Source organism: Melanerpes formicivorus, unplaced genomic scaffold (genome assembly GCF_026170545.1).
Source record: "Melanerpes formicivorus ecotype bairdi unplaced genomic scaffold, bMelFor1.0.p_v2 SCAF_2, whole genome shotgun sequence".
Taxonomy (NCBI): Eukaryota; Metazoa; Chordata; class Aves; order Piciformes; family Picidae; genus Melanerpes; species Melanerpes formicivorus.
In genome coordinates, this window is record NW_027142354.1 from 3,040,241 (window position 1) to 3,065,687 (window position 25,447).

The window sequence follows — 25,447 nt, forward strand, 5'->3', positions numbered from 1 at the left end:
AGCCTTTGCTCTTTGCTGTGTTGCCCTGTTTAGCTCAGGGAGACCTATGATAAAAGAGGCCTTGAGCCTGGCATTTGGTCCCTGCAGCGCTGCTATCTCACTGCTCCAGGGACCATCTCATGAGGCCAATCACTGATCATACTTTTATAGTATCATAGTATCAGTCAGGGTTGGAAGGGACCACAAGGATCATCTAGTTCCAACCCCCCTGCCATGGCCAGGGACACCCCACACTACATCAGGCTGGCCAGAGCCTCATCCAGCCTGCTCTTAAACACCCCCAGGGACGGGGCCTCGACCACCTCCCTGGACAACCCATTCCAGGGCTTCACCACTCTCATGGTGAAGAACCTCCTCCTCACATCCAGCCTGAATCTCCCCCCCTCCAGCTTCATTCCATTCCCCCTAGTCCTATCACTACCTGAGATCCTGAGAAGTCCCTCCCCAGCCTTCCTGTAGGCCCCCTTCAGATACCTTCCTGCTCTTCTCTCCAGGGAAGAGGTCTTCCTGGCTGTGCTGCGAGACTCCAGGCTTCTCAAACATCTCTGTGCAATGGGAACACTCATACTGCTGTGTGCCCTCAGCCTGGTTTTGAAGTTGCCCATTGATGGTGAGTGTAATGACAGTGTCCCTGTGGCCTCCTACTGTCCCACCACCCCCTGCCACCCCTTGGACCCCCAACCCAGTGGTCCTGGTTCTGGTTTTGGCTGTCTGCTTCTCAGTCTTCTCCTACCTTCATAAGCTTCTTTGGAAGATACCTCTGTAAAAATTGCATATATAAGTGTGTGTGTGTGTGTGTGTACATTTTGCATATAAATCTCTGTACATCTTGCATATATATCACAGAACTGTTTAGTTTGGACAAGACCCTTAAGACTGGGGATGTTCCTGCTCACTGCAGGGGTGTTGGACTAGATGACATTTAAAGGCCCCTTCTAACCCAATGTATCTATCATTCAATTCCATTATTCCCTACATAAATATCTATGCATATAAACTTTTGCATATGTTTATATGGAAACATTTAATATGTGTATTTATAATTCTATGGTTTGTATATACATATCTATGCCTATAAACACATATCCCCATATCTGCTTTTCATATTCATAGACATCTATATACATAGTTTGCCTATTCATGAACATACATATTTTATATATGGATGATTATTTAGTTATATATCACAGCACATTAGAGGTTAGAAGGGACCTCAAGAGAGTCCAATCCCACTGCCAAAGCAGGATCACCTAGGGTAGTCTGCACAGGAATGTGTCCAGGTGGATTTGGAAAGTCTCCAGAGAAGGAGACTCCACAACCCCCCTGGGCAGCCTGTTCCAGTGCTGTCACTCTCACTGTAAAGAAGTTGCTCCTCATGTTGAGGTGAAATTGTCTATGTTCAAGCTTGAACCTGTTGTTTCTTGTCTTAGTGCGCACCACTGAAAAGATCTTGGCCCCCTCCACTTGACACCCACCCCTCATATTTATAGACATTGATCAGATCCCCTCTCAGTCTTCTCAAGACTAAACTGGGTGCTGGTGGACAAAAAGCTCAACATGAGCTCTCAGTGTGCACTTGCAGCCCGCAAAGCCAATCAGTTCCTGGGCTGTATCAGGAGAAGTGTGGCCAGCAGGTCAAGGGAGGTGATTCTCCCCCTCTACTCAGCTCAGCCTTCCAGTATCTGAAGGGGGCCTACAGGAAGGCTGGGGAAGGACTTCTCAGGATCTCAGGTAGTTATAGGACTAGGGGGAATGGAATGAAGCTGGAGGTGGGGAGATTCAGGCTGAATGTGAGGAGGAAGTTCTTCACCATGAGAGTGGTGAAGCCCTGGAATGGGTTGTCCAGGGAGGTGGTTGAGGCCCTGTCCCTGGAGGTGTTTAAGCCCAGGCTGGATGAGGCTCTGTCCAGCCTGATGTAGTGTGGGGTGTCCCTGCCCATGGCAGGGGGGTTGGAACTAGATGATCCTTGTGGTCCCTTCCAACCCTGACTGATACTATGATACTACGATACTGTGATATTATAAACAGCCCCAGGGCTCTCAGTCTCTCTTCACAGAGGAGATGCTCAAGTCCCCTAATCATCCTTGTGGCTCTCCATTGGATTCTCTCCAGCAGGTCTCTGTCTCTTTTGAACTGGGGAGCCCAAAACTGGACGCAGTATTCCAAGTGTGGTCTCACCAGGGCAGAATAGAGGGATAGAAGAACCTTCCTAGACTGTATTCATGTTTAGACAGACATATGTCTATTCTTGCATACCTACATATAGCCCTAGACACCCACACACATGGTTTGTATGCACATATAGATGTTTATTCACACATATACATATATTCCAATGCCTCTATATACATATGATTTGTATATATGCAGGCATATATGTCTCTGGTTTGCATATACACACACATCTACTCTGCATAAATATGTATTTCTCTATGTGCACCTCAGTGTCTCCTCTAAACAAGTATCTTGCTTGAGCAGACATAGCCCCACAGATTCACAGAGTAATTTGGGTTGGAAATGACCCTCAAAGGTCATCCTGTCCAGCCCCTGTGTGGTCAGCAAGGACACCTCCAACTACATCACAGAATCACAGAAACATTCAGGTTGGAAAAGACTCTCAGGATCACCAAGTCCAACCAATAACCCTATTCTACAAGGTTCACCCCTAAATCATATCCCCAAGTCCAACCCTGAACCCTGCTATCCCCAAGCACCACATCCAAACCACCTTTAAACACATTCAGGTCTGGGGACTCAAACACCTCCCTGGGCAGCACATTCCAATGCCTGACCACTCTGAATCATGAAGAAATGTTTCCTAATGTCCAGTCTAAACCTACCCAGTCTCAGATTGAAGCTGTTCTCTCAGGCTGCCCAGGGACACATCGAGTCTGATTTTGACTGTCTCCAGAAAATCAGGCCTCAACCCCATGCCTGGGCAACCTGTTCCAGTATTTCACGATTCTCATTGTAAAGAATTTCCTCCTCACGTCCAAATTAAATCCACCCTGCTCCAGTTTCTAACCGTTGTCCTTCGTCGCGTCACCACAAGCCCTTCTGAGCAGTCCTTCCCCAGCCGCCCTGTAGGTCGCCTTCAGATATTGAAATGTAACTGTGAGGTCTCTGGGGAGCCTTCGCCTCTCCGTGGTGACCAGCCTGGAGACTCGCAGCCGTAGGCGCACACACGGAGAGCCATAGGCGCAGGCACAGCGCTTCCCCCGCCGGCGGCAGCGCCCGAGCCCCGGCCGCGCCGCGTCCCCGTGGCAACGGTCTGCGGCTGCTGCCCACTGCGGCCCTTTCTCGCCGCCGGCCGCCACCCGGGGCCGGTCAGGACAAGAGGTGAGAGGAGGACATTTTTTGGGGGCGGCCTGGACGGTGGGAGCGCTGCCGAGTTAGGGGGGGGGGCTCCCGACAAGAGGTGCCCGCGGGGCTGAGAGGTCTGGGCGGGGGGGGCACCCGCAGCCCCCTCGTGAAGAAGAGTTAACAGACTCAGCCGAAAACTTAACTACATGTTGTTCCCGTTAACGTGTATGCCCGTCCAGAATGGCTGGTGACCAGGCTGAAAGTGTCCTCAAGAAAATAATTCGTGAAGTCGGCCAAGAATGCGCTGCCCAGGGACAAGCTGCTTCGGAAAGCTTGGTGGCATTCCTGGTAAGCCCAAGTTAAATTCCTAGGGTGGGGGGCTTGAAGGGAGCTCGTCGTGAGGCGGCTGTTGGTCTCTTCTTCCAAGTAAAGAGTGCCAGAAGAAGGGAGAATGGCCTCAATCACAGCATCACAGAATTTCAGGGGCCAGAAGGGACCTCGAAAGATCATCCAGTCCAACCCCCCTGCCAGACCGGGACCAGATCACACAGGAATGCAGCCAGGCAAAGCGACATGGTTTCATAGTTTCATAGTTTCATTCAGGGCTGGAAGGGACCACAAGGATCATCTAGTTCCAACCCCCTGCCATGGGCAGGGACACCCCACAGTACATCAGCCTGGCCAGAGCCTCATCCAGCCTGGGCTTAAACACCCCCAGGGACGGGGCCTTGACCACCTCCCTGGACAACCCATTCCAGGGCTTCACCACTCTCATGGTGAAGAACCTCCTCCTCACATCCAGCCTGAATCTCCCCACCTCCAGCTTCATTCCATTCCCCCTAGTCCTATCACTACCTGAGATCCTGAGAAGTCCTTCCCCAGCCTTCCTGTAGGCCCCCTTCAGATACTGGAAGGCCACAATGAGGTCACCTCGGAGCCTTCTCTTCTCCAGACTGAACAGCCCTAACTCCTTCAGTCTGTCCTCATAGGAGAGGTGCTCCAGCCCTCTGATCATCCTTGTGGCCCTTCTCTGGACACGATCCAGCACCTTCACATCCCTCTTGTAATAGGGGCTCCAGAACTGGACAAGTACTCCAGGTGGGGTCTCACCAGGGCTGAGTAGAGGGGGAGGATCACCTCCACAACCCCCCTGGGCAGCCTGTAAGCTGCACCAGGAGAGGTATAGGCTGGACATCAGGAAAAAAGTTTTCACTGCAAGGGCTGTCAGGCATTGGAACAGGTTGCCCAGGGAGGAAATGGGAGTCACCATCCCTCAAAGTGTTTAAAAGCTCTGTAGATGTGGTGCTTGGGCATATGGCTTAGTGGTGGACTTGGTAGAATAGGGTTAATGGTTGGACTCCAACCTAAATGATTCTATGAATTGATTATTTCATTCAAGTATTTTTCTAATCATGTTTGAATTCTGTTGTTGCTCACCAACCTGGTCTCATGATAGAAGTTTCTCATCTGGGCAGAAGTAGCTTGGCAGTTCAAATTGTGTTTTAAGGCTTATGTGAGATAGGAACTTCATTTTACACACGGCCAATAGTTCCCCTTAGGTCACTGACTGACCCTACTCAGACTGAATGATGTGGAGTGAGGGCATAAGTTGCTCCTTTGGTCATAAAAGTCAACAAGCTTCAAAATGCAGCTCCACAGCGGCCTGGCTGGGCTGGGCTGGTGGCATCTGAGGCTTTCAGGGTGACTTGAACTTTGAAACACCTTGGTTTCTGTTTGCCTACACTGGGAAGTTTCAAAGGGACATTCAATATAGGGTCCTAAAAAACTGGGAAAAAATGTATTTCATTCCTCTGAAATGCTGTTTGTGGGAGTGTAAGACCCTGAAAAAGCTGAAAGTTCTGCAGTGTGCCCAGGCGGCCGGGAGGGCCAATGGCATCCTGGCCTGCATCAGCAACAGTATGGCCAGCAGGAGCAGGGAGGTCATTCTGACCCTGTACACTGTACTGGTTAGGCCACACCTCGAGTACTGTGTCCAGTTCTGGGCCCCTCAGTTTAGGAAGGAGGTTGAGTTGCTGGAACGAGTCCAGAGAAGGGCAACGAAGTTGGTGAGGGGTTTGGAGCACAAGCCCTATGAGGAGAGGCTGAGGGAGCTGGGGTTGCTTAGCCTGGAGAGGAGGAGGCTCAGGGGTGACCTTATTGCTCTCTACAACTACCTGAAGGGAGGTTGTAGCCAGGAGGGGCTTGGTCTCTTCTCCCAGGCAGCCAGCACCAGAACAAGAGGACACAGTCTCAAGCTGCGCCAGGGGAGGTTTACACTGCAGGTTAAGAGGAAGTTCTACACAGAGAGAGTGATTGCCCATTGGAATGGGCTGCCCAGGGAGGTGATGGAGTCACCATCATTGGAGGTGTTCAGGAGGAGACTTGATAGGGTGCTTGGTTGCATGGTTTAATTGATTAGGTGGTGTTGGATGATGGGTTGGACGTGATGATCTTGAAGGTATCTTCCAATCTGGTCTATTCTATTCTATTCTATTCTAGGAACTGTTTGACTCAGAGGTCTCCCTCAGTTTGTTCCTACAGATGCAGAAACCTTTCTTTCTGTTTCTAAAGTGAAGTGTTCCCAAGTTTCAATAACCTTTCTTCCCACTCTCATAAATGAGCAGAAGGGGATGACGCATAAGTGCATGTTTATTGCAGCAGCTATGTTAATTCTTTGATGTTTACCTCTTCCCTCTGCTGTGATGAATTCTTTTGTTTCTCTGTTAAGGCAGGGCTAGGTAGCATAAATGGGCTGAATATTTGAAGGAGTGGGCTTGGATCCCTTTTAAGCTAAAAATGAAATCGACTCAATCTCAGCTTTGTCCTTGATGGACAACTCTAAGTACCCTAAAAAGCATTATACACTTTAGCTTCTCATCTTGGGAGACACAGCACAGATGCAGAATATAGTCCAAATGCATCTGCAGATCTGTGTCTGCAGAAAGATGAAGCTAGATTCTTTCTTTATTGACAGTAAAAGAACAGAATTGGCTCTTATGAACTTGTATATGCTTGTAAATGGCTCACAGCAGCACTGCTAGTCCGATTATTTCTTTTTTCTTCCAAAATGTGACACCATGGCTTTGAAAAATAGACTGGGCTCCAAAGCAGCATTAATCAATGAAGCCCAACAAATTGTTGTTAGTCAAAAAACTTGTACAAGTGGCTGGCAAGACCCCCAGCCTGCATACCAGTTGCAGAAATGCACACATTTCCCTGTATGCAGAACATTATTATTAATTATGGAGCAGATTATCCTGGAGGCAATAACTGCGCGCCTGGAGGATGGCCAAGGGATCAGGCTCAGCCAGCATGGATTTAGGAGGGGCAGGTCCTGCCTCTCCAACCTGATCTCCTTCTATGATCAGGTGACCCGCCTGGTGGACGTGGGGAGGCCTGTGGATGTGGTCTACCTGGACTTCAGCAAGGCCTTTGACACCGTCCCCCACAGCCAACTGCTGGCTAAGCTGTCAGCTCATGGCTTGGATGGGAGCACACTGTGATGGGTTAGGAACTGGCTGGAGGGCCGAGCCCAGAGAGTGGTGGTGAATGGTGCCACAGCCAGCTGGTGGCCAGTCACTAGTGGTGTGCCCCAAGGATCAGTGCTGGGCCCTGTGCTCTTTAACATCTTTATTGATGATCTGATTGAGTCAGTCATCAGCAAATTTGCAGATGACACCAAGTTGGGAGCAGATGTTGATCTGTTAGAGGGTAGAAGGGCTCTGCAGAGGGACCTCGACCGACTGGGCAGATGGGCGGAGTCCAACATGATGGCATTCAACAAATCCAAGTGCTGGGTGCTGCACTTTGGGCACACCAACCCCATGCAGAGCTACATACTGGGGGTCAGAGTGGCTGGAGAGCTGCCACACAGAGAGGGACCTGGGGGTGCTGATTGACAGCCGCCTGAATATGAGCCAGCAGTGTGCCCAGGTGGCCAAGAAGGCCAATGGCATCCTGGCCTGTATCAAGAATACTGCGGCCAGCAGGAGCAGGGAAGTCATTGTGTGCCTGTACTCTGCATTGGTTAGGCCACACCTTGAGCACTGTGTCCAGTTCTGGGCCCCTCAGTTTAAGAAGGACATTGAGACACTTGAACGTGTCCAGAGAAGGGCAACAAGGCTGGGGAGAGGCCTTGAGCACAAGCCCCATGAGGAGAGGCTGAGGGAGCTGGGATTGTTTAGCCTGGAGAAGAGGAGGCTCAGGGGTGACCTCATTGCTGTCTACAACCACCTGAAGGGGGGTTCTAGCCAGGAAGGGGTTGGTCTCTTCTCCCAGGCAACCAGCACCAGAACAAGGGGACACAGTCTCAAGCTGTGCCAGGGGAGGTTTAGGCTGGAGGTGAGGAGTCTTCACAGAGAGAGTCGTTAGCTATTGGAATGTGCTGCCCAGGGAGGTGGTGGAGTCACCATCCCTGGAGGTGTTCAAGAGGAGATTGGACATGGCACTTGGTGCCATGGTCTAGTCATGAGGTCTGTGGTGACAGGTTGGACTTGATGATCTTTGAGCTCTCTTCCACCCTTGGTGATACTGTACTACTGCAACATTATGAGATTGGTATCTAACAGGTAAACATTCAAACTGAGGCATACAGCACCAACTGAGAAGTCTACAAACAACCATGATGAATTTGAATATAATTTTACACAGGTTTTGGTTTTTTTTCTAGAAACTTTTTTCAGATGAGCTGTATTTAAACATTTCTCTTCATAGCTTGTGTCACAAACAGGGTTTTTTTTCTACTGTGTCTGAGAAGTGAAACCACCAAGTTTCATTATCAAAGGTTGAAAGGGAAAAAGAGGAGAAACAAAGAAAACATTGGCTGCATCTGAGGTATTGCAAAGAATAAAAGGTGAGCTGCAAAGGGTATATGTTGAGATGTAGATTAAGAGTTTTCTTTTTGGCACTCTCTAGGTGAAAGCTGCTTGTTTAGATCCCAGAAGTAACTTTCACCTGGATCAGAACCTTACAGAAAAAGATGTGCAAAGCCTTACCCAGGTAACTCTGACACGATGTTGACAGTCATTACTGAGCTAAGATTCTAGCATTAGTTGCTGTCTGTTCCTGTAACTAAAAAGCTATTTTATTTTGATATTAACACTTCCAAATTTTCAGTGCTATTTTTTTGTCCTCATGGGTCTAGAGCTAAAGTCTGGATTCTTGGGGTCTATAAGGGCCTTTTGCAGTAAGAAAAGGGATAATGGTTTTAAACTACAAGAAGATCATAGTATCATAGTATCATAGTATCAGTCAGGGTTGGAAGGGACCACAAGGATCATCTAGTTCCAAGCCCCCTGCCATGGGCAGGGACACCCCACACTGCATCAGGCTGCCCAGAGCCTCATCCAGCCTGGTCTTAAACACCTCCAGGCATGGGGCCTCAACCACCTCCCTGGACAACCCATTCCAGGGCCTCACCACTCTCATGGGGAAGAACTTCTTTCTCATGTCCAGCCTGAATCTCCCCACCTCCAGCTTCATTCCATTCCCCCTAGTCCTATCACTACCTGAGATCCTGAAAAGTCCCTCCCCAGCCTTCCTGTAGGCCCCCTTCAGATACTGGAAGGCCACAATTAGGTCACCTCAGAACCTTCTCTTCTGCAGACTGAACAGCCCCAACTCCTTCAGTCTGTCCTCATAGGAGAGGTGCTCCAGCCCTCTGATCATCCTCATGGCCCTTCTCTGGACACCTTCCAGCACCTCCAGATCCCTCCTGTAATAGGGGCTCCAGAACTGGAGGCAGTACTCCAGGTGGGGTCTCACCAGGGCTGAGTAGAGGGGGAGAATCACCTCCCTTGACCTGCTGGCCACACTTCTTTTGATAGATTTATGTTAGATACAAGGAAGACATTTTTTAGAATGAGAGTGGTAAAACACAAACAGAGGTTGCCCAGAGAGGTAGTGGATACCCCATCCCTGGAAACATTCAAAGTCAGGTTGGATGGGTCTCTGAGCAAGCTGATCGAGTTGAAGATGTCCCTGCTTACTGCAGAGGGATTGGACTGGGTGACTTTCAAAGCTCCCTTCCAACATAAAACATTCTGTAATCCTATGACTCTGTGTTCCTGAATGCTAGTAAATGCCTTATGCTTTGCAGTGTTCATAGTATTTTGAGAGAATGGTTAGGGAGGGGGCTCTAGTAGTATTGTAGAACCTGTAGCATAGTCCTGTTCAGATGTTTCCCTGTGATCAGAAAGACCTCACCTCTCTCTCTTAGCTCTGTGTTTCCAGGCTGCTTGACACATCAAACCCATCCCTGAGCACAATTAAGATGCAAGTTTACTTTGATTTGAACTATACAAACCAAGGTAATTTGAATATAATTAACATGTTTTCATAGAAGTTGATTCTGAGTTTAGGATCTAATACCTCTCTCTGTAGGGCTAAAACTCACTCCTTTCAAACAGAATAGAATAGAATAAATCAGATTGGAAGAGACCTTCAAGATCATCGTGTCCAACCCATCATCCAATCCAACCCACCTAAACAGCTAACCCATGGCACCAAGCACCCCATCAAGTCTCCCCCTGAACACCTCCAATGATGGTGACTCCACCATCTCCCTGGGCAGACCATTCCAATGGGCAATCACTTTCTCTGTATAGAACTTCTTCCTAACATCCAGCCTAAACCTCCCCTGGCGCAGCCTGAGTCTGTGTCCTCTTCTTCTGGTACTGGCTGCCTGGGAGAAGAGACCAACCTCTGCCTGTCTACAACCTCCCTTCAGGTAGTTGTAGACAGCAATAAGGTCACCCCTGAGTCTCCTCCTCTCCAGGCTAAGCAACCCCAGCTCCCTCAGCCTCTCCTCATAGGGCTTGTGTTCCAAACCCCTCACCAACTTTGTTGCCCTTCTCTGGACTCGTTCCAGCAAGTCAACATTCTTCCTAAACTGAGGGGCCCAGAACTGGACACAGGACTCGAGGTGTGGCCTAACCAGTGCAGTGTACAGGGGCAGAATGACCTCCCTGCTCCTGCTGGCCACACTGTTCTTGATGCAGGCCAGGATGCCATTGGCCCTTTTGGATGCCTGGGCACACTGCAGGCTCATGTTCATCCTACCATTGACCAGTACCCCCAGGTCCCTCTCTACCTGGCCCTCTCCAGCCACTCTGACCCCAGCCTGTAGCAGTGCATGGGGTTGTTTTAAATGACTGCTATCAGTAAAACAAAATAAAGATCCATGGAGAAATGTACTATATAGAAGTATGGTGTTTCAGTATGGATATAGCAGGGGGGGAATTGTATATTAGATTTGAGACTACACTCATCCTGCCTGAGAGAATGCAATATATTAGATTGCTTAACAACCATTATGCATTCAAATGCAGTGGCTGCACCTGTCTATCTGAAACAGAACTAGTAGCCAGAACTGCACCCATGTATCTGAAAGAGAACTTGGTGTTTTATCAATATTACTACTTGACATGAGCAGTCTTGAACAATCAGTTGCAGTTTTAACCATGCATGTTTTGGCCTTATCATTGGTTAAGTTCATATGGTCTGAGAATGTGGCAGAAAAATGAGGTGGGGAGAATGTCTCTGCTGTAACAGTGGCTTCAAATCTCAATGGGACAGTGAGGGCTGGCTGGAGCACAGGAAAGGTCTCTTCCAGCCTGGTTAATTCTAGTCGTCTATCCTATCCTATCCTATCCTATCCTATCCTATCCTATCCTATCCTATCCTATCCTATCCTATCCTATCCTAAATGCAGAACAAGAGCAGACAAAAAATGAAATGTTTCTGCATGGGAAGATCATGGGAAATGTCTTTTTGTCAGCAAAATTAGCCAAACCAGAGAGTGGCTCCAAAGTCATCTGTGCTCAGTAAATTCAGTAAGTCCAGTAAGATTCTGAGATCCTGATTAGTGTTCAGATTTGGGCCTGTAACTTCATTTGCCTATGAAGTAGGGGTGTGTGTGTACAATCAGAGAGCCAGAGACTTGCTGCTTAATTTGACCTGAATAGTTCTCTGGATTCTATAGCCTGATGTTAGTCATGCTAGTTATGTTAATGTTTGATTCCACTGCTCTTCATTAAACAATATGGTACCTTGAAGATCTCTTCCATGTATCTGTGCTTCAGAAACCTTAAATTGGTCCTTTGACTGTGGGAATGAATTGCACCCTCTGTATAAGCCAAATCCCAAAGAACGTAGACAGCAGTGTCTAATTGTCTTCTTTCCTAGCTGGATTACTCAGTGAGCAGCGACGTGTTCTGGAGGGAAGGCTGGCTCCTGTGGTCAGAGAGATCACAGGCAGTCATCCTTGTGTGCAAGAAGAAATGGAGAATCTGTATCAAAAGATCATTAGCTACATGCTGCTGAGCTCTGGCCTGGGATCCCCAGCAGATCTTGAGGCTGTCAGGGAGGTAACAGGTCAGTAAACTTCCAGCTGTGAAACTGGGCTTTTCTTCCTGAAAAAATAGAATTTCACTTTCTCTTTCATAGTATCATAGTATCATAGTATCATTCAGGGTTGGAAGGGACCACAAGGATCATCTAGTTCCAACCCCCCTGCCATGGGCAGGGACACCCCACACTACATCAGGCTAGCCAGAGCCTCATCCAGCCTGGGCTTAAACACCCCCAGGGACGGGGCCTCGACCACCTCCCTTTACTGATCTTTAGATGGTAAGTTTTAATGGTAAACAGTATCACAGTATCACAGTATCACTTAGGTTGGAAAGGACCTCGAGGATCATCGAGTCCAACCTATCAACACAGACCCCATGACTAGACCATGGCACCAAGTGCCACGTCCAATCTCCCCTTGAACGCCTCCAGGGTCGATGACTCAACCACCTCCCTGGGCAACCCGTTCCAACTGTGACAAATGCTTGCTACCCAAAATGTCACTGCTCAGCCTGGAAGTCTGAATTTGCCATGGATTTGCTACGTTTGCAGCTGTTCAGGAGAGGGTATTTTTGCTTGTTTCATGATTTTCTTTTCTGTTCCCTTGCATTGGGGGGTTTCTCACCTGTTGTAATGCTTATAGCTGCCCTGCAGAGTGTATTCCCCCAGACAGAGCTGGTCACTTTCATCTCACTCGGTAAGAAGAACAAAGAGCACCAGCTGAAAAATCTTGCCATGCTAGTCACAGGAATTCGGTTGTACAACAAGGAACTCAGGCAAGGAGGAAGCAGCATTGATGACTGTAAGTAAACAACTGCACTGGGGCTGTGTATTCCCAATTCATTCTTCCCATCCCTCTTCACTGCTGTGGCTCCAATTATGTCTCATCTCTCTAGATAAACAGCTTTGACTCAGTGTCTGTAAACCTGAAGGAAAAGTACACATTTGGTATTTAATTATAGGCTTCCATGTAGACTGCTACTTTTTAGCTAATAAGCAGCCCTCTGTAGTTGATGTGGAAGGATTATATGTATTAACTTCATGCATTAATTTTCCTTATGATAACTTGTTCCCTGATCCCTTGCCATTAAGTGAATTAAATATGTAATGCTTGCCTCCAAAAGCAGTTAATTAAAATCTTGAAAGGATACTGTCAATCCAGTCACAATTTTCTGTTGAGTATGTGTGATAAGAAGCAATAAAAGTTGCTGAGGCATTATCTTCATTCTGGTGATTCAGAGTAACCTCTTCAGATCTTTTAATATGCTGTCAAAAACCTGCTGCATTTTGAGTCTTTCTGCTTCTTTAATAAGCAGAAAATGTCAATAGCTCTGCTTGAGTTCTTCAAAAGCTGTATTCAGAGTAGGGCAAGACCTTGCTCTTCCTTCCTTCCAGGTAGTGATAGGACTAGGGGAAATGGAATGAAGCTGGAGGTGGGGAGATTCAGGCTGGATGTGAGGAGGAAGTTCTTCTCCATGAGAGTGGTGAAGCCCTGGAATGGGTTGTCCAGGGAGGTGGTTGGGGCCCCATGCCTGGAGGTGTTTAAGCCCAGGCTGGATGAGGCTCTGGCCAGCCTGATCTAGTGTGGGGTGTCCCTGCCCACGGCAGGGGGCTTGGAACTGGATGATCCATGAGGTCCCTTCCAACCCTGACAGTTCTATGATTCTCTGATTCTATGACTATGGTATTTCCATTGTGACTGTTTGGAACCACTTGACTGGTAAGATAATAGTGCTTCAATCTAGTAAGCAAGTATTTGGAAATGCATGATTATAAGGACAAAGTTTAGAATTCACAGTTCCATTGGGGGCCTGCTTTGCTCAAATACTGCACTTCAATCATTTGCTGATGATTTAAATAGTTCTGTTTATTTGTATCTTATATTTGTTCTACACAAACAGTGCCAGCCATCCTGAAGGAAGCCATCCCAGCAGCTACACAGACTGTCAATGAAGGTCTTAATGCTTGCCATATGCTAGCCTACCAGTACACAGCTCTGTTGGAATCTATGCAGGAAGACCAGCACAGATACACACAGCTTAGCTCTCTGAAACTAAAAGAAGCGCTGTTCAACGTGAGACAGCACGAGGCCTTCCTCCGCATCCTTCTGGTGAGATACCAGGAAGTTATATCCTGGGGGGTTTTGGTACAGATGCAAGTTACACTACTTGTACAGAACAGGAATATAAGAAAAAATATTCAGAAAGAAGTTAAATGAAATTTATCTCTCTCTGTAACAACCTGCATCACAGAATCATAGAACGCTCTGGATTGGAAAGGACCTTAAAGATCATACGGTTCCAACAGCATGGGCACGAACACCTGGAATGGAATGGAATGGAATGGAATGGAATGGAATGGAATGGAATGGAATGGAATGGAATAGAATAGAATAGAATAGAATAGAATAGAATAGAATAGAATAGAATAGAATAGAATAGAATAGAATAGAATAGAATTAACCAGATTGGAAAAGACCTTCGAGATCATTGAGTCCAACCTACCATCCAACACCATCTAATCAACTAAACCATGGCACCAAGCACCCCATCCAGTCTCTTCCTATGCGCCTCCAGTGATGGTGACTCCACCACCTCCCTGGGCATCTGTGCCTTTAAGAAAAGAGACAGTGCTGGGACACTATGACCGAATGTTTTGGAATATTAATGAAAACAATCAGATAAGGGAAGTCATTGTGCCCCTGTACTCTGCTCTGGTTAGGCCACACCTTGAGTACTGTGTCCAGTTCTGGGCCCCTCAGTTTAAGAAGGACATTGAGACACTTGAACGTGTCCAGAGAAGGGCAACAAGGCTGGGGAGAGGCCTTGAGCACAAGCCCTATGAGGAGAGGCTGAGGGAGCTGGGATTGTTTAGCCTGGAGAAGAGGCGGCTCAGGGGTGACCTTATTGCTGTCTACAACTACCTGAAAGGGGGGTTCTAGCCAGGAAGGGGTTGGTCTCTTCTCCCAGGCAACCAGCACCAGAACAAGGGGACACAGTCTCAAGCTGTGCCAGGGGAAGTTTAGACTCGAGGTGAGGAGAAAGTTCTTCACCGAGCGAGTCATTCGTCATTGGAATGTGCTGCCCAGGGAGGTGGCGGAGTCACCGTCCCTGGAGGTGTTCAAGAGGGGATTGGACGTGGCACTTGGTGCCATGGTCTAGTCATGAGGTCTGTGGTGACAGGTTGGACTTGATGATCCTCGAGGTCACTTCCAACCTTAGTTATACTGTGATACTGTGAAGTGTCCCTGCCCATGCCCTACACAGTTCTATGATTCTGTGACATGTTCACACTTGTGGAAAAACATGTTTTGTGGAAAGTTAGGGTGCATTTCGTTCCTTAAAGCAGTTGCCTGAAGATAGCTGAATGAAGAGATCCAAGTAAATACATGCTGCTAAATACTCAGTTTTTGTATTGTCATACTTCTTCCCTGAAGTAAGTTCTCTTTCCAGTCTGATGCAACTACAAGTGCTGAAGAAACTGAAAAGATGAATGTGCAGTTTGCAGCAACAATGGAGCAGCTGAAAAGCACAGTGCAGGATAAGGTTTCCATAGATACCAAAGAAGTTTTTGTAAGTAATCTAAATGGAAAAGCTACTTCAATGATAAAAAAATTACTGAAGTATTACAAAATCCTTTGCTGATGTTTTTGTACATAGTTTGTGTTAAAAGAAATAAGTCTGCATTGGTTTTATTATTACAGCACCTGTGATTTTTGAGGAGGCAACTAAACACTCCACTGGCCAGGCCACACATTGAGTCCTGTGTCCAGTTCTGGGCCCCTCAGTTTAGGAAAGATGTTGACCTGCTAGAAGGTGTCCAGAGAAGTGGAACAAAGCTGGGGAGGGGTTTGGTGCACAAGCCCTATGAAGAGAGGCTGAGGGAGCTGGGGTTGCTTAGCCTGGAGAGGAGGAGACTCAGGGCAGACCTTATTGCTCTCTACAACTGCCTTAAGGGAGGTTGTAGCCAGGTGGGGGTTGGTCTCTTCTCCCAGGCAAGCAGCACCAGAACAAGAGGACAGTCTCAAGCTGCATCAGGGGAAGTTTAGGCTGGATGTTAGGAAGAAGTTCTTCACAAAAAGAGAGACTGGCCATTGGAATGTGCTGCCCAGGGAGGTGGTGGAGTCGCCATCACTGGAGGTGTTTAGGCAAGCAGCACCAGAACAAGAGGACACAGTCTCAAGCTGCACCAGGGGAAGTTTAGGCTCGAGGTGAGGAGAAAGTTCTTCAGTGAGAGAGTTGTTTGCCATTGGAATGTGCTGCCCAGGGAGGTGGTGGAGTCACCATCCCCGGGGGTGTTCAAGAGAGGATTGGACGTGGCACTTGGTGCCATGGTGTAGTAGTCATGAGGTCTTTGGTGACTGGTTGGACTTGATGGTCTTTGAGGTCTTTTCCAACCTTGTTGATTGTATGATTCTGTGAAGTCCTTGGAGATCAGCCCTGCTTTGTTCCCAGCAGAGATTGTTGTTCACAGCACGTGGGTTGCAGTCCAGATGTAAACATAATCTGGATTTGTGGCATTTTATTTTCTAGCCACTCTTTGCTGAACTCTCTAACCTCTGGGCCAGCTTCCAGGATGAGATACTTCTGCTAAGATTCCTCACAAATATGACCAACAGTCTGCAACAGTTCTCAGAAATCCATTCAAAGCTTTTTCCTGAGGAAGTGCTAACATCTCTTCTGGAAGGAGTAACTGTGAAAACTGATGAGGAGAGGATAAGAGAAACCATGGGTACTGGAAATTATTCTTTTTATATTCCTTTGTACACAACATTTTGTGGTGTGAATACTCTTTACAGAAGGTTCTACACATTGATTATTATTTTTTCTTACTAATCAGTATTTGCAGAGGGACCTTGACAGGCTGGACAGATGGGCACAGTCCAAGGGCATGAGATTGAACACATCTAAGTGCTGGGTTCTAAACATTGGCCACAGTAACCCCACGCTACAGGCTGGGGTCAGAGTGGCTGGAGAGCAGCCAGGCAGAGAGGGACCTGGGGGTGCTGGCTGATAGTAGGCTGAACATGAACCAGCAGTGTGCCCAGGGGGCCAAGAAGGCCAATGACATCCTGACCTGCATCAGGAACAGTGTGGCCAGCAGGAGCAGGGAAGTCATTGTGCCCCTGTGCTCAGCACTGGTTAGGCCACACCTTGAGTCCTGTGTCCAGTTCTGGGCCCCTCAGTTTAGGAAAGATGTTGACTTACTGGAACGTAAGGGAGGTTGTAGCCAGGTTGGGGCTGATCTCTTCTCCCAGGCAACCAGCACCAGAACAAGAGGACACAGTCTCAAGCTGCACCAGGGGAGGTTTAAGCTGGATATTAGGAAGAAGTTCTTCATAGACAGAGAGATTGGCCATTGGGATGTGCTGCCCAGGGAGTTAATGGAGTCACCATCACTGGAGGTGTTTAGGAAGAGACTGGATGGGGTGCTTGGTGCCATGGTTTAGTTGATTAGGTGGTGTTGAATGATAGGTTGGACTCGATGATCTTAAAGGTCTCTTTCAACCTGGTTAATTCTATTCTATTCTATTCTATTCTATTCTATTCTATTCTATTCTATTCTATTCTATTCTATTCTATTCTATTCTATTCTATTCCATTCCATTCCATTCCATTCCATTCCATTCCATTCCATTCCATCCTATCCTATCCTATCCTATCCTATCCTATCCTATCCTATCCTATCCTATCCTATCCTATCCCATTCTATTCTTTTCCATTCTATCCTATTCCATTCTGTTGTATTTGTACAGTGAAAGAAAATGAATCTTGGCGTGTGTGCATTTATTTTCCATGTAGTGTAGTTTAGGCTATTAGTTTTATACATTAACCTCCAACATAGTTGCTAGATACAAACATACCTTAGAAACCTGCCAGAATGACCAGAGAAGACTACTTCTCCTTTTTTAAACCTTGTATTTGTTTCTTAAATGTATGCATGTCTTTTTATGCCTATCAGAACTTCTGACATTGAGGGGGGGAACATAAAAGCTAGTCCAAAGGGAGGTTGGTTACCACTTGTATTTGTTTGCAAGATGGTATCCCTAGCAACCAAATCACACTCCAGGGGATTTGTAATGCATGAGTGGGTGAAAACAATAGAAGAATAAGATACTACCTTCCTGGTGTGGTCCCCTGTTTCCACTAAACTAATGCCACTAAAACAGACTCCTGCAGAACTGATTTTCAGCAGGATCTGTCTTAAGGCAGGGCTGAAGTTTGGCCTGTGGGATCTTGGCACTGCAGGTCATCCTGTGGAAGAAGAGAGTCATCCTGTGCATTCATGCTACAGTCATCCTGTACTAGGATTGGATTTTAAACATCTGTTTTGTTAATGAAATCATTCCTTTGTTAAACCTTCTCTTAGGTACCAGAGTCAATGTTTCTGATTTCAAGAACCAAGAATGGCTTTTTCCAGAGCCTGCTGATCATTTGGACCAGTTGCTAATCCAGTATTGTGGTTTCTGTGCACATGCAATTGGTGTGAAAGGCCTCACCCTCCCAGGTATGCTTTGTAGTTACATCTTTTTCTAGGCTTACATGTACACAACTACTAGGGAAGATAAAGAGACATATTCTGAATGCATCCTCTCATGTCAGAGCTGGAGTGCTGTATTTTCTTGTCTGGGATTTTTACCCTAGATGACTTATTTCCCCTGGTAAAGTATGTTTCTTTTTAAAAGACATAAATAAACTGCCCTAAATGGAAGGCAGGAGGGCTTCAAGAGGAAACAGCCACAAGCAAGCAGAGATGGAAACAAGATGGGATAGATAAGCCTGCTTCATGAAGTTCAACAAGGCCATGTGCAAGGTCCTACACCTGGGTCAGGGCAATCCCAAGCTTGTAGGCTGGGCAAGGAGTGGCTCAAGGGCAGCCTTGAGGAGCAGGACTTGGGAGTGTCAGCTGATGATAAACTCAGCATGAGCTGGCAATGTGTCCTGGGCTGCATCTCTACATCTCTACAACTGTACTCCTGGGCTTGCTCTCTACAACTACCTGAAGGGAGGTTGTAGCCAGGAGGGGGTTGGTCTCTTTTCCCAGGCAACCAGCACCAGAACAAGAGGACACAGTCTCAAGCTGTGCCAGGGGAAGTTTAGGCTTGAGGTGAGGAGAAAGTTCTTCACTGAGAGAGTTGTTAGCCATTGGAATGTGCTGCCCAGGGAGGTGGTGGAGTCCCCATCCCTGGAGGTGTTCAAGAGGGGACTGGATGTGGCACTTGGTGCCATGGTTTACTAGTCATGAGGTGTTGAGTGGCAGGTTGGACTTGATGATCTTTGAGGTCTTTTACAACCTTATTGATTGTATGATTCTGTGAAAAGAAGTGTGACTGGCAGGACAAGGGATTCTGCCTCTCTATTCTGCTCTTGTGAGAGCCCACCTGGAGTACTGCATCCAGTTCTGGTGTCCCCAGCGTAAGAGGGACACTGAACTGCTGGAGGAAGTCCAGAGGAGGGCCACAAAGATGGTCAGAGAGCTGGAGCACCTTCTCTGCAGGGACAGGCTGCAAGAGTTGGGGCTCTTCAGCCTGAAAAAAAGAAGGCTCCCTGGAGACCTTACAGCAACCTTCCAGTACCTGAAGGGGGTCTACAAGAAACCCAGGAAGAAACTTTACAAGGGCTTATAGTGATAGAACAAGAGTTAATGACTTTAGGCTTGAGGAGGGTAGATTTAGACTGGATATTAGGAATAAATTCTTTCCAGTGAGGGTGGTGACACTGAACAGGTTACACAAGGAGGTCATGGATGCCTCCTCCCTGTAAGTGTTCAAGGCCAGGTTGGATGAGGTCTTGAGTAATCTGGTCTAGTGAAAGGCGTCCCTGCCCATGGCAGGGTGGTTGGAACTAGATGATCTTTAAGGTCCCTTCCAACCTAAATTATTCTGTGAATCTATAAACCTATAAATGTTTCCTCACACCTGTGTAACCCACATGAGGCCTGAATGCAGGTTTTGTGTACTGTCTTCATGTGTTTTAACACAGGTATGGGAAAATGGGCAGTCCTGTTTTGTGTATCTGTGTGCTGCAAACAGCCATCCATCTCTGCATCATATGTGTTTTGAAATAGATGTTATAAAGGACTATAAATCTGCTCTGAAAACAATGCAAAAGGGCACCTGAGTAAGTCAACTCGTTATAGGAGTTTTTGTGGTCTCTTCTAAGGTCATTTGTTTTCAAAGTAAGCCTTGTTTCAGCTCCCTCACCAGATCATGTTTTCTATCTCCCTGTCCTTCATAGAACCTAGCCATAGAGAATCTTTTTAGGCTACAGGAGGTAGGGAGTGAAATTCTGCCACTACTTAGCAGTATTAAAACCCAGACATTTTAATGGCAGTGCAAATTCTTTGTTTACTAATGCTCAAGTACTTATTTAGCATTGTTTGCAGAACAACTGTCCTGGGTTAGACTGAAGCTCTTTGTAGCCCATTTCTGGATGTGAACACTTCTGAAATCTTGAAGCCTATGAGAAATCAAATAGGAATGATTCTTCCTTAATTATATCACAGTATCACAGTGTCACTAAGGTTGGAAGAGACCTCGAGTATCATCGAGTCCAACCTGTCACCACAGACCTCATGACTAGACCATGGCACCAAGTGCCACATCCAATCCCCTCTTGAACACCTCCAGGGATGGGGACTCCACCACCTCCCTGGGCAGCACATTCCAATGGCAAATGACTCTCTCTGTGAAGAACTTTCTCCTCACCTCGAGTCTAAACCTCCCCTGGCGCAGCTTGAGACTGCGTCCCCTTGTTCTGGTGCTGGTTGCCTGGGAGAAGAGACCAACCCCTTTCTGGCTACAACCACCTTTCAGGGAGTTGTAGAGGGCAATGAGGTCTCCCCTGAGCCTCCTCTTCTCCAGGCTAAACAATCCCAGCTCCTTCAGCCTCTCCCCATAGGGTTTGTGCTCAAGGCCTCTCCCCAGCCTTGTTGCCCTTCTCTGGACACATTCAAGTGTTTCGATGTCCTTCTTGAACTGAGGGGCCCAGAACTGGACACAGTACTCAAGGTGTGGCCTAACCAATGCAGAGTACAGGGGCACAATGACTTCCCTGCTCCTGCTGGCCACACTATTCCTAATGCAGGCCAGGATGCCATTGGCCTTCTTGGCCACCTGGGCACACTGCTGGCTCATATTTAGGCAGCTGTCAATCAGCACCCCCAGGTCCCTGTCTGTTTGGGAGCTCTCCAGCCACTCTGACCCCAGCCTGTAGCTCTGCATGGGGTTGCTGTGGCCAAAGTGCGGCACTCGGCACTTGGACTTGTTGAATGCCATCCCATTGGACTCTGCCCATCTGTCCAGTTGGTTGAGGTCCCTCTGCAGAGCCCTTCTACCCTCTAACTGACCAACATCTGCTCCTAACTTGGTGTCATCTGCAAATTTGCTGATGACTGACTCAATCCCCTCATCCAGATCATCAATGAAGATGTTAAAGAGCACAGGGCCCAGCACTGATCCTTGGGGCACACCACTGGTGACTGGCTGCCAGCTGGATGTGGCACCATTCACCACCACTCTCTGGGCTCGGCCCTCCAGCCAGTTCCTAACCCAGCACAGAGTGTTGTGGTTCAAGCCATGAGCTGACAGCTTAGCCAGCAGTTGGCTGTGGGGGACGGTGTCAAAGGCCTTCCTGAAGTCCAGGTAGACCACATCCACAGGCCTCCCCACGTCCACCAGGCGGGTCACCTGATCATAAAAGGAGATCAGGTTGGAGAGGCAGGACCTGCCCCTCCTAAATCCATGTTGTTCACATCTTTCCCTGCTAGCAGTTCTGAGTCTTCTTCAGGCAAATGGTGAGTGTGTAACCTTCTGTTGAATAATCCTTGATAGAGTTTTTCAATTTGCCTAATTGCTTTTGGAATCCATTTAGACTCTGCTATGGGATAGTCTTATTGTCCAGAGTCCTGCAGTTATAATTATACATACTAGGAACAGGGGGTTGTTTTAAGATCTGGCTTGATAAGTTCTGCAGGCCTGAGTCTTTCTATTAGGAAAACCAGCAAACACTAATTGAATATTGGATGGAACATGTGGTTTTATAATCCTGTATCATATTTGTTTTCAGTTGCTTCTTTACAGTGTTGAAAAGGCTTCTGTCTTTAACCCCTTCTTCTGTGGAAGGTAGTCCAAGCCTCTGATCACTTCCAACTTCATTCGCTTTATCTGTTCTGTTGGAAAAAAATGTTGTATTTACAAGTGTATCACAGGATGTTAGGGGTTGGAAGAGACCTCTGAAGATCAAGTCCACCCCCCCTGCCAGAGCAGGACCATACAATCTAGCACAGGTCACCCAGGAATGCATTCAGATGGGTCTTGAAAGTCTCCAGAGAAGGAGACTCCACAACCTCCCTGGGCAACCTGTTCCAGTGCTCTGTGACCCTCACAGTGAAGAAGTTCTTCCTCATGTTGAGGTGGAACCTCCTGTGCTGTAGTTTATATGCATTGCCACTTGTCCTATCACAGGGTGCAAGTGAGCAGAGCCTGTCCCCTCCCTCTTGACACCCAGCCCTCAGATATTTATAAACATTTATTAAATCCCCTCTCAGTCTTCTCCTCTCCAGACTAAACAGCCCCAGGGCTCTCAGCCTCTCCTCATAGGGCAGTGTTCCACTCCCTTCATCATCCAGGTAGCTCTTTGTTGGACTCTCTTCTGTAGATCCCTGTCCCTCTTGAACTGGGGAGCCCAAAAGTGGATGCAATATTCCAGATGAGGTCTCACCAGGGCAGAGTAGAGGGGGAAGAGAATGCTGCTTTTCTTCCCTCCTCTGTTTGCATCCTAATAATTCCTGACATGCTTTTAGCTTTTTTGAATGCCATTTAGTATTTTCAAGGCACTGTCTGCAATGATTCCAGGTCTTTCATAGTATCATAGTATCATAGTATCAGTCAGGGTTGGAAGGGACCACAAGGATCATCTAGTTCCAAACCCCTGCCATGAGCAGGGACACCTCACACTAGATCAGGCTGGACAGAGCCTCATCCAGCCTGGGCTTAAACACCCCCAGGGACGGGGCCTCGACCACCTCCCTGGACAACCCATTCCAGGGCTTCACCACTCTCATGGTGAAGAACTTCCTCCTCACATCCAGCCTGAATCTCCCCACCTCCAGCTTCATTCCATTCCCCCTAGTCCTATCACTACCTGAGATCCTGACAAGTCCTTCCCTTTCTTGGTCAGTGACAGCTGAAGCAGAGATTGCCACTGTCCTTGAGCTCACTTCGTGTTTTCCTCTCTGAGTTATTTGACCTTTACTGACATTTCATTTTCTCTGCTAATTTATTGTCTGGCTTCTCAGCTGCTTCCTCTGCTTCTTCAGTTAATTTCAGTGTTATGCCCTTTGGTGTAAATGGACTGGTGACCTGCAGTCAAGTATTTGCTGGAAAATAGAAGGGAAAAAAGGAAGTGAAACTAGAAGGAAACACAGAATGTTGACTGTGGCTGTCTTTTGTATTGGATATCATGCTGTTCACTGTTTTATTTTGTGGGGTTCATTTTGGGGTTGTTTGTTTGTTTGTTTGTTTTGTAGGAAATCCTGCAATTGGAATTTTGAAGCACAGAGAGAAATGTTATGTTTTCAGTTCCAAAGAAGCTGCCTACACCTTTGCTCAAGATCCAGATAAGTTCATCCAGCTGAATGTAGAAAAGGCACAAGAATATGCAGAGCTAATTCAACTGCTCGAGCTTCATCAGCAGTTTGAGTACCTTGCTCCATATGCTCAGGTACACATTCCCCATGGCTCTGGCTAGACAACTGGACAGATGGGCAGAGTCCAATGGGATGGCATTTAACAAGTCCAAGTGCTGAGTGCTGCACTTTGGCCACAGCAACCCCATGCAGAGCTACAGGCTGGGGTCAGAGTGGATGGAGAGCTCCCAAACAGAGAGGAACCTGGGGGTACTGATCGACAGCCACCTGAACATGAGCCTGCAGTGTGCCCAGGTGGCCAAGAGGGCCAATGGCATCCTGGCCTGCATTAGGAATAGTGTGGCCAGCAGGAGCAGGGAAGTTATAGTGCCCATGTACTCTGCACTGGTTAGGCCACACCTTGAGTCCTGTGTCCAGTTCTGGGCTCCTCAGTTTAAGAAAGGAGATTGAGACACTTGAAGGTGTCCAGAGAAGGGCAACAAGGCTGGGGAGAGGCCTTGAGCACAAGCCCTGTGAGGAGAGGCTGAGGGAGCTGGGATTGTTTAGCCTGGAGAAGAGGAGGCTCAGGAGTGACCTCATTGCTTTCTACAACTACCTGAAGGGAGGTTGTAGACAGGAAGGGGTTGGTCTCTTCTCCCAGGCAACCATCACCAGAACAAGAGGACACAGTTTCAAGCTGTGCCAGGGGAAGTTTAGACTCGAGGTGAGGAGAAAGTTCTTCACCGAGCGAGTCATTCGTCATTGGAATGTGCTGCTCAGGGAGGTGGTGGAGTCACCGTCCCTGGAGGCATTCAAGAGGGGATTGGACGTGGCACTTGGTGCCATGGTTTAGTCATGAGGTCTGTGTTGATAGGTTGGACTCGATGATCTTTGAGGTCTCTTCCAACCTTAGTGATACTGTGATACTGTGAACTGTTGGGTTTGTCTTTTCTTTACTTCACCAACTTCTTAATGTGAGGGTGACAGAGCACTGGAAAGGCTGCCCAGAGAGGCTATGAGGCCTTCTTCTCTGGAGAAGACCTTTCAAAATCCACCTGGATACATTCCTGTGTGGCCTGTCCTAGACAATCCCACTGTGGCAGGGGGGGTTGCACTAAATGATCTCCAGAGGTCCCTTCCAACCCTTACCATTATATGCTTCACAATATCACAGTATCACTAAAGTTGGAAGAGACCTCAAAGATCATCAAGTCCAACCTGTCACCACAGACCTCATGACTAGACCATGTCACCAAGTGCCATGTCCAATCCCCTCTTGAACACCTCCAGGGATGGGGACTCCACCACCTCCCTGGGCAGCACATTCCAATGGCTAACAACTCTCTCAGTGAAGAACTTTCTCCTCACCTCCAGCCTAAACTTCCCCTGGCGCAGCTTGAGACTGTGTCCTCTTGTTCTGGTGCTGGTTGCTGGAGAGAAGAGACCAACTCCCTCGTAGCTACAACCTCCCTTCAGGTAGTTGTAGAGAGCAATGAGGTCACCCCTGAGCCTCCTCTTCTCCAGGCTAAACAACCCCAGCTCCCTCAGCCTCACCTCATAGGGCTTGTGCTCAAGGCCTCTCACCAGCCTTGTGCTTCTAGCACATAAAGAGAACAGATGATACCCATCTTTAGGAAAGAATTATCTGCCTGTCATAGAGAATGTCTGAAGGTCCATATTCTATTCCATTCCATTCCATTCCATTCCATTCCATTCCATTCCATTCCATTCCATTCCATTCTATCCTATTCTAGGTAGAAATCTGTTTGACATTGAACTACTGGAGGTGTTTAGGAGGAGACTGGATGGAGGGCTTGGTTTAGTTGATTTGATAGTGTTGGATGATAGGTTGGACTCTGTGATCTCAAAGTTCTCTTCCAACCTGGTTAATTCTATTCTATTCTATTCTATTCTATTCTATTCTATTCTATTCTATTCTATTCTATTCTATTCTATTCTATTCTATTCTATTCTGTCCCATCCTGTCCCGTCCCATCCCGTCCCATCCCATCCCATCCCATCCCATCCTATCCTATCCTATCCTATCCTATCCTATCCTATCCTATCCTATCCTATCCTATCCCATCCCATCCTATCCTATGCTAGTCTAGTCTAATTCTATTCTATCTTTCCCAGGTCTTCAGCATGTTGATAAGAAACATTTTCC

The 25,447-nt window shown here is 47.5% G+C and overlaps 1 protein-coding gene across 7 annotated transcripts in view; it reads left to right on the plus strand.

Moving 5' to 3' along the window:
• The window catches only part of CFAP206 (cilia and flagella associated protein 206), a 47,981-nt gene that overhangs the window by 16,904 nt on the left and 5,630 nt on the right, over positions 1 to 25,447 (plus strand). Inside the window, exons 2-12 of one of the 7 annotated variants that reach the window (XM_068149169.1) lie at positions 495 to 610; positions 3,543 to 3,651; positions 8,218 to 8,301; positions 9,521 to 9,611; positions 11,488 to 11,676; positions 12,296 to 12,454; positions 13,554 to 13,762; positions 15,105 to 15,224; positions 16,185 to 16,383; positions 18,022 to 18,159; positions 23,182 to 23,375. In XM_068149169.1, coding sequence (XP_068005270.1) covers positions 3,544 to 3,651; positions 8,218 to 8,301; positions 9,521 to 9,611; positions 11,488 to 11,676; positions 12,296 to 12,454; positions 13,554 to 13,762; positions 15,105 to 15,224; positions 16,185 to 16,383; positions 18,022 to 18,159; positions 23,182 to 23,375 — 1,491 coding nt within the window. In that variant the 5' untranslated portion in view covers positions 495 to 610; position 3,543. Of the gene's footprint in view, positions 1 to 494; positions 611 to 3,287; positions 3,340 to 3,542; positions 3,652 to 8,054; positions 8,137 to 8,217; positions 8,302 to 9,520; positions 9,612 to 11,487; positions 11,677 to 12,295; positions 12,455 to 13,553; positions 13,763 to 15,104; positions 15,225 to 16,184; positions 16,384 to 18,021; positions 18,160 to 23,181; positions 23,376 to 25,447 lie in introns of those variants that run through there. The other 6 variants (XM_068149174.1, XM_068149164.1, XM_068149181.1 and 3 more) reach the window with 6 other exon arrangements.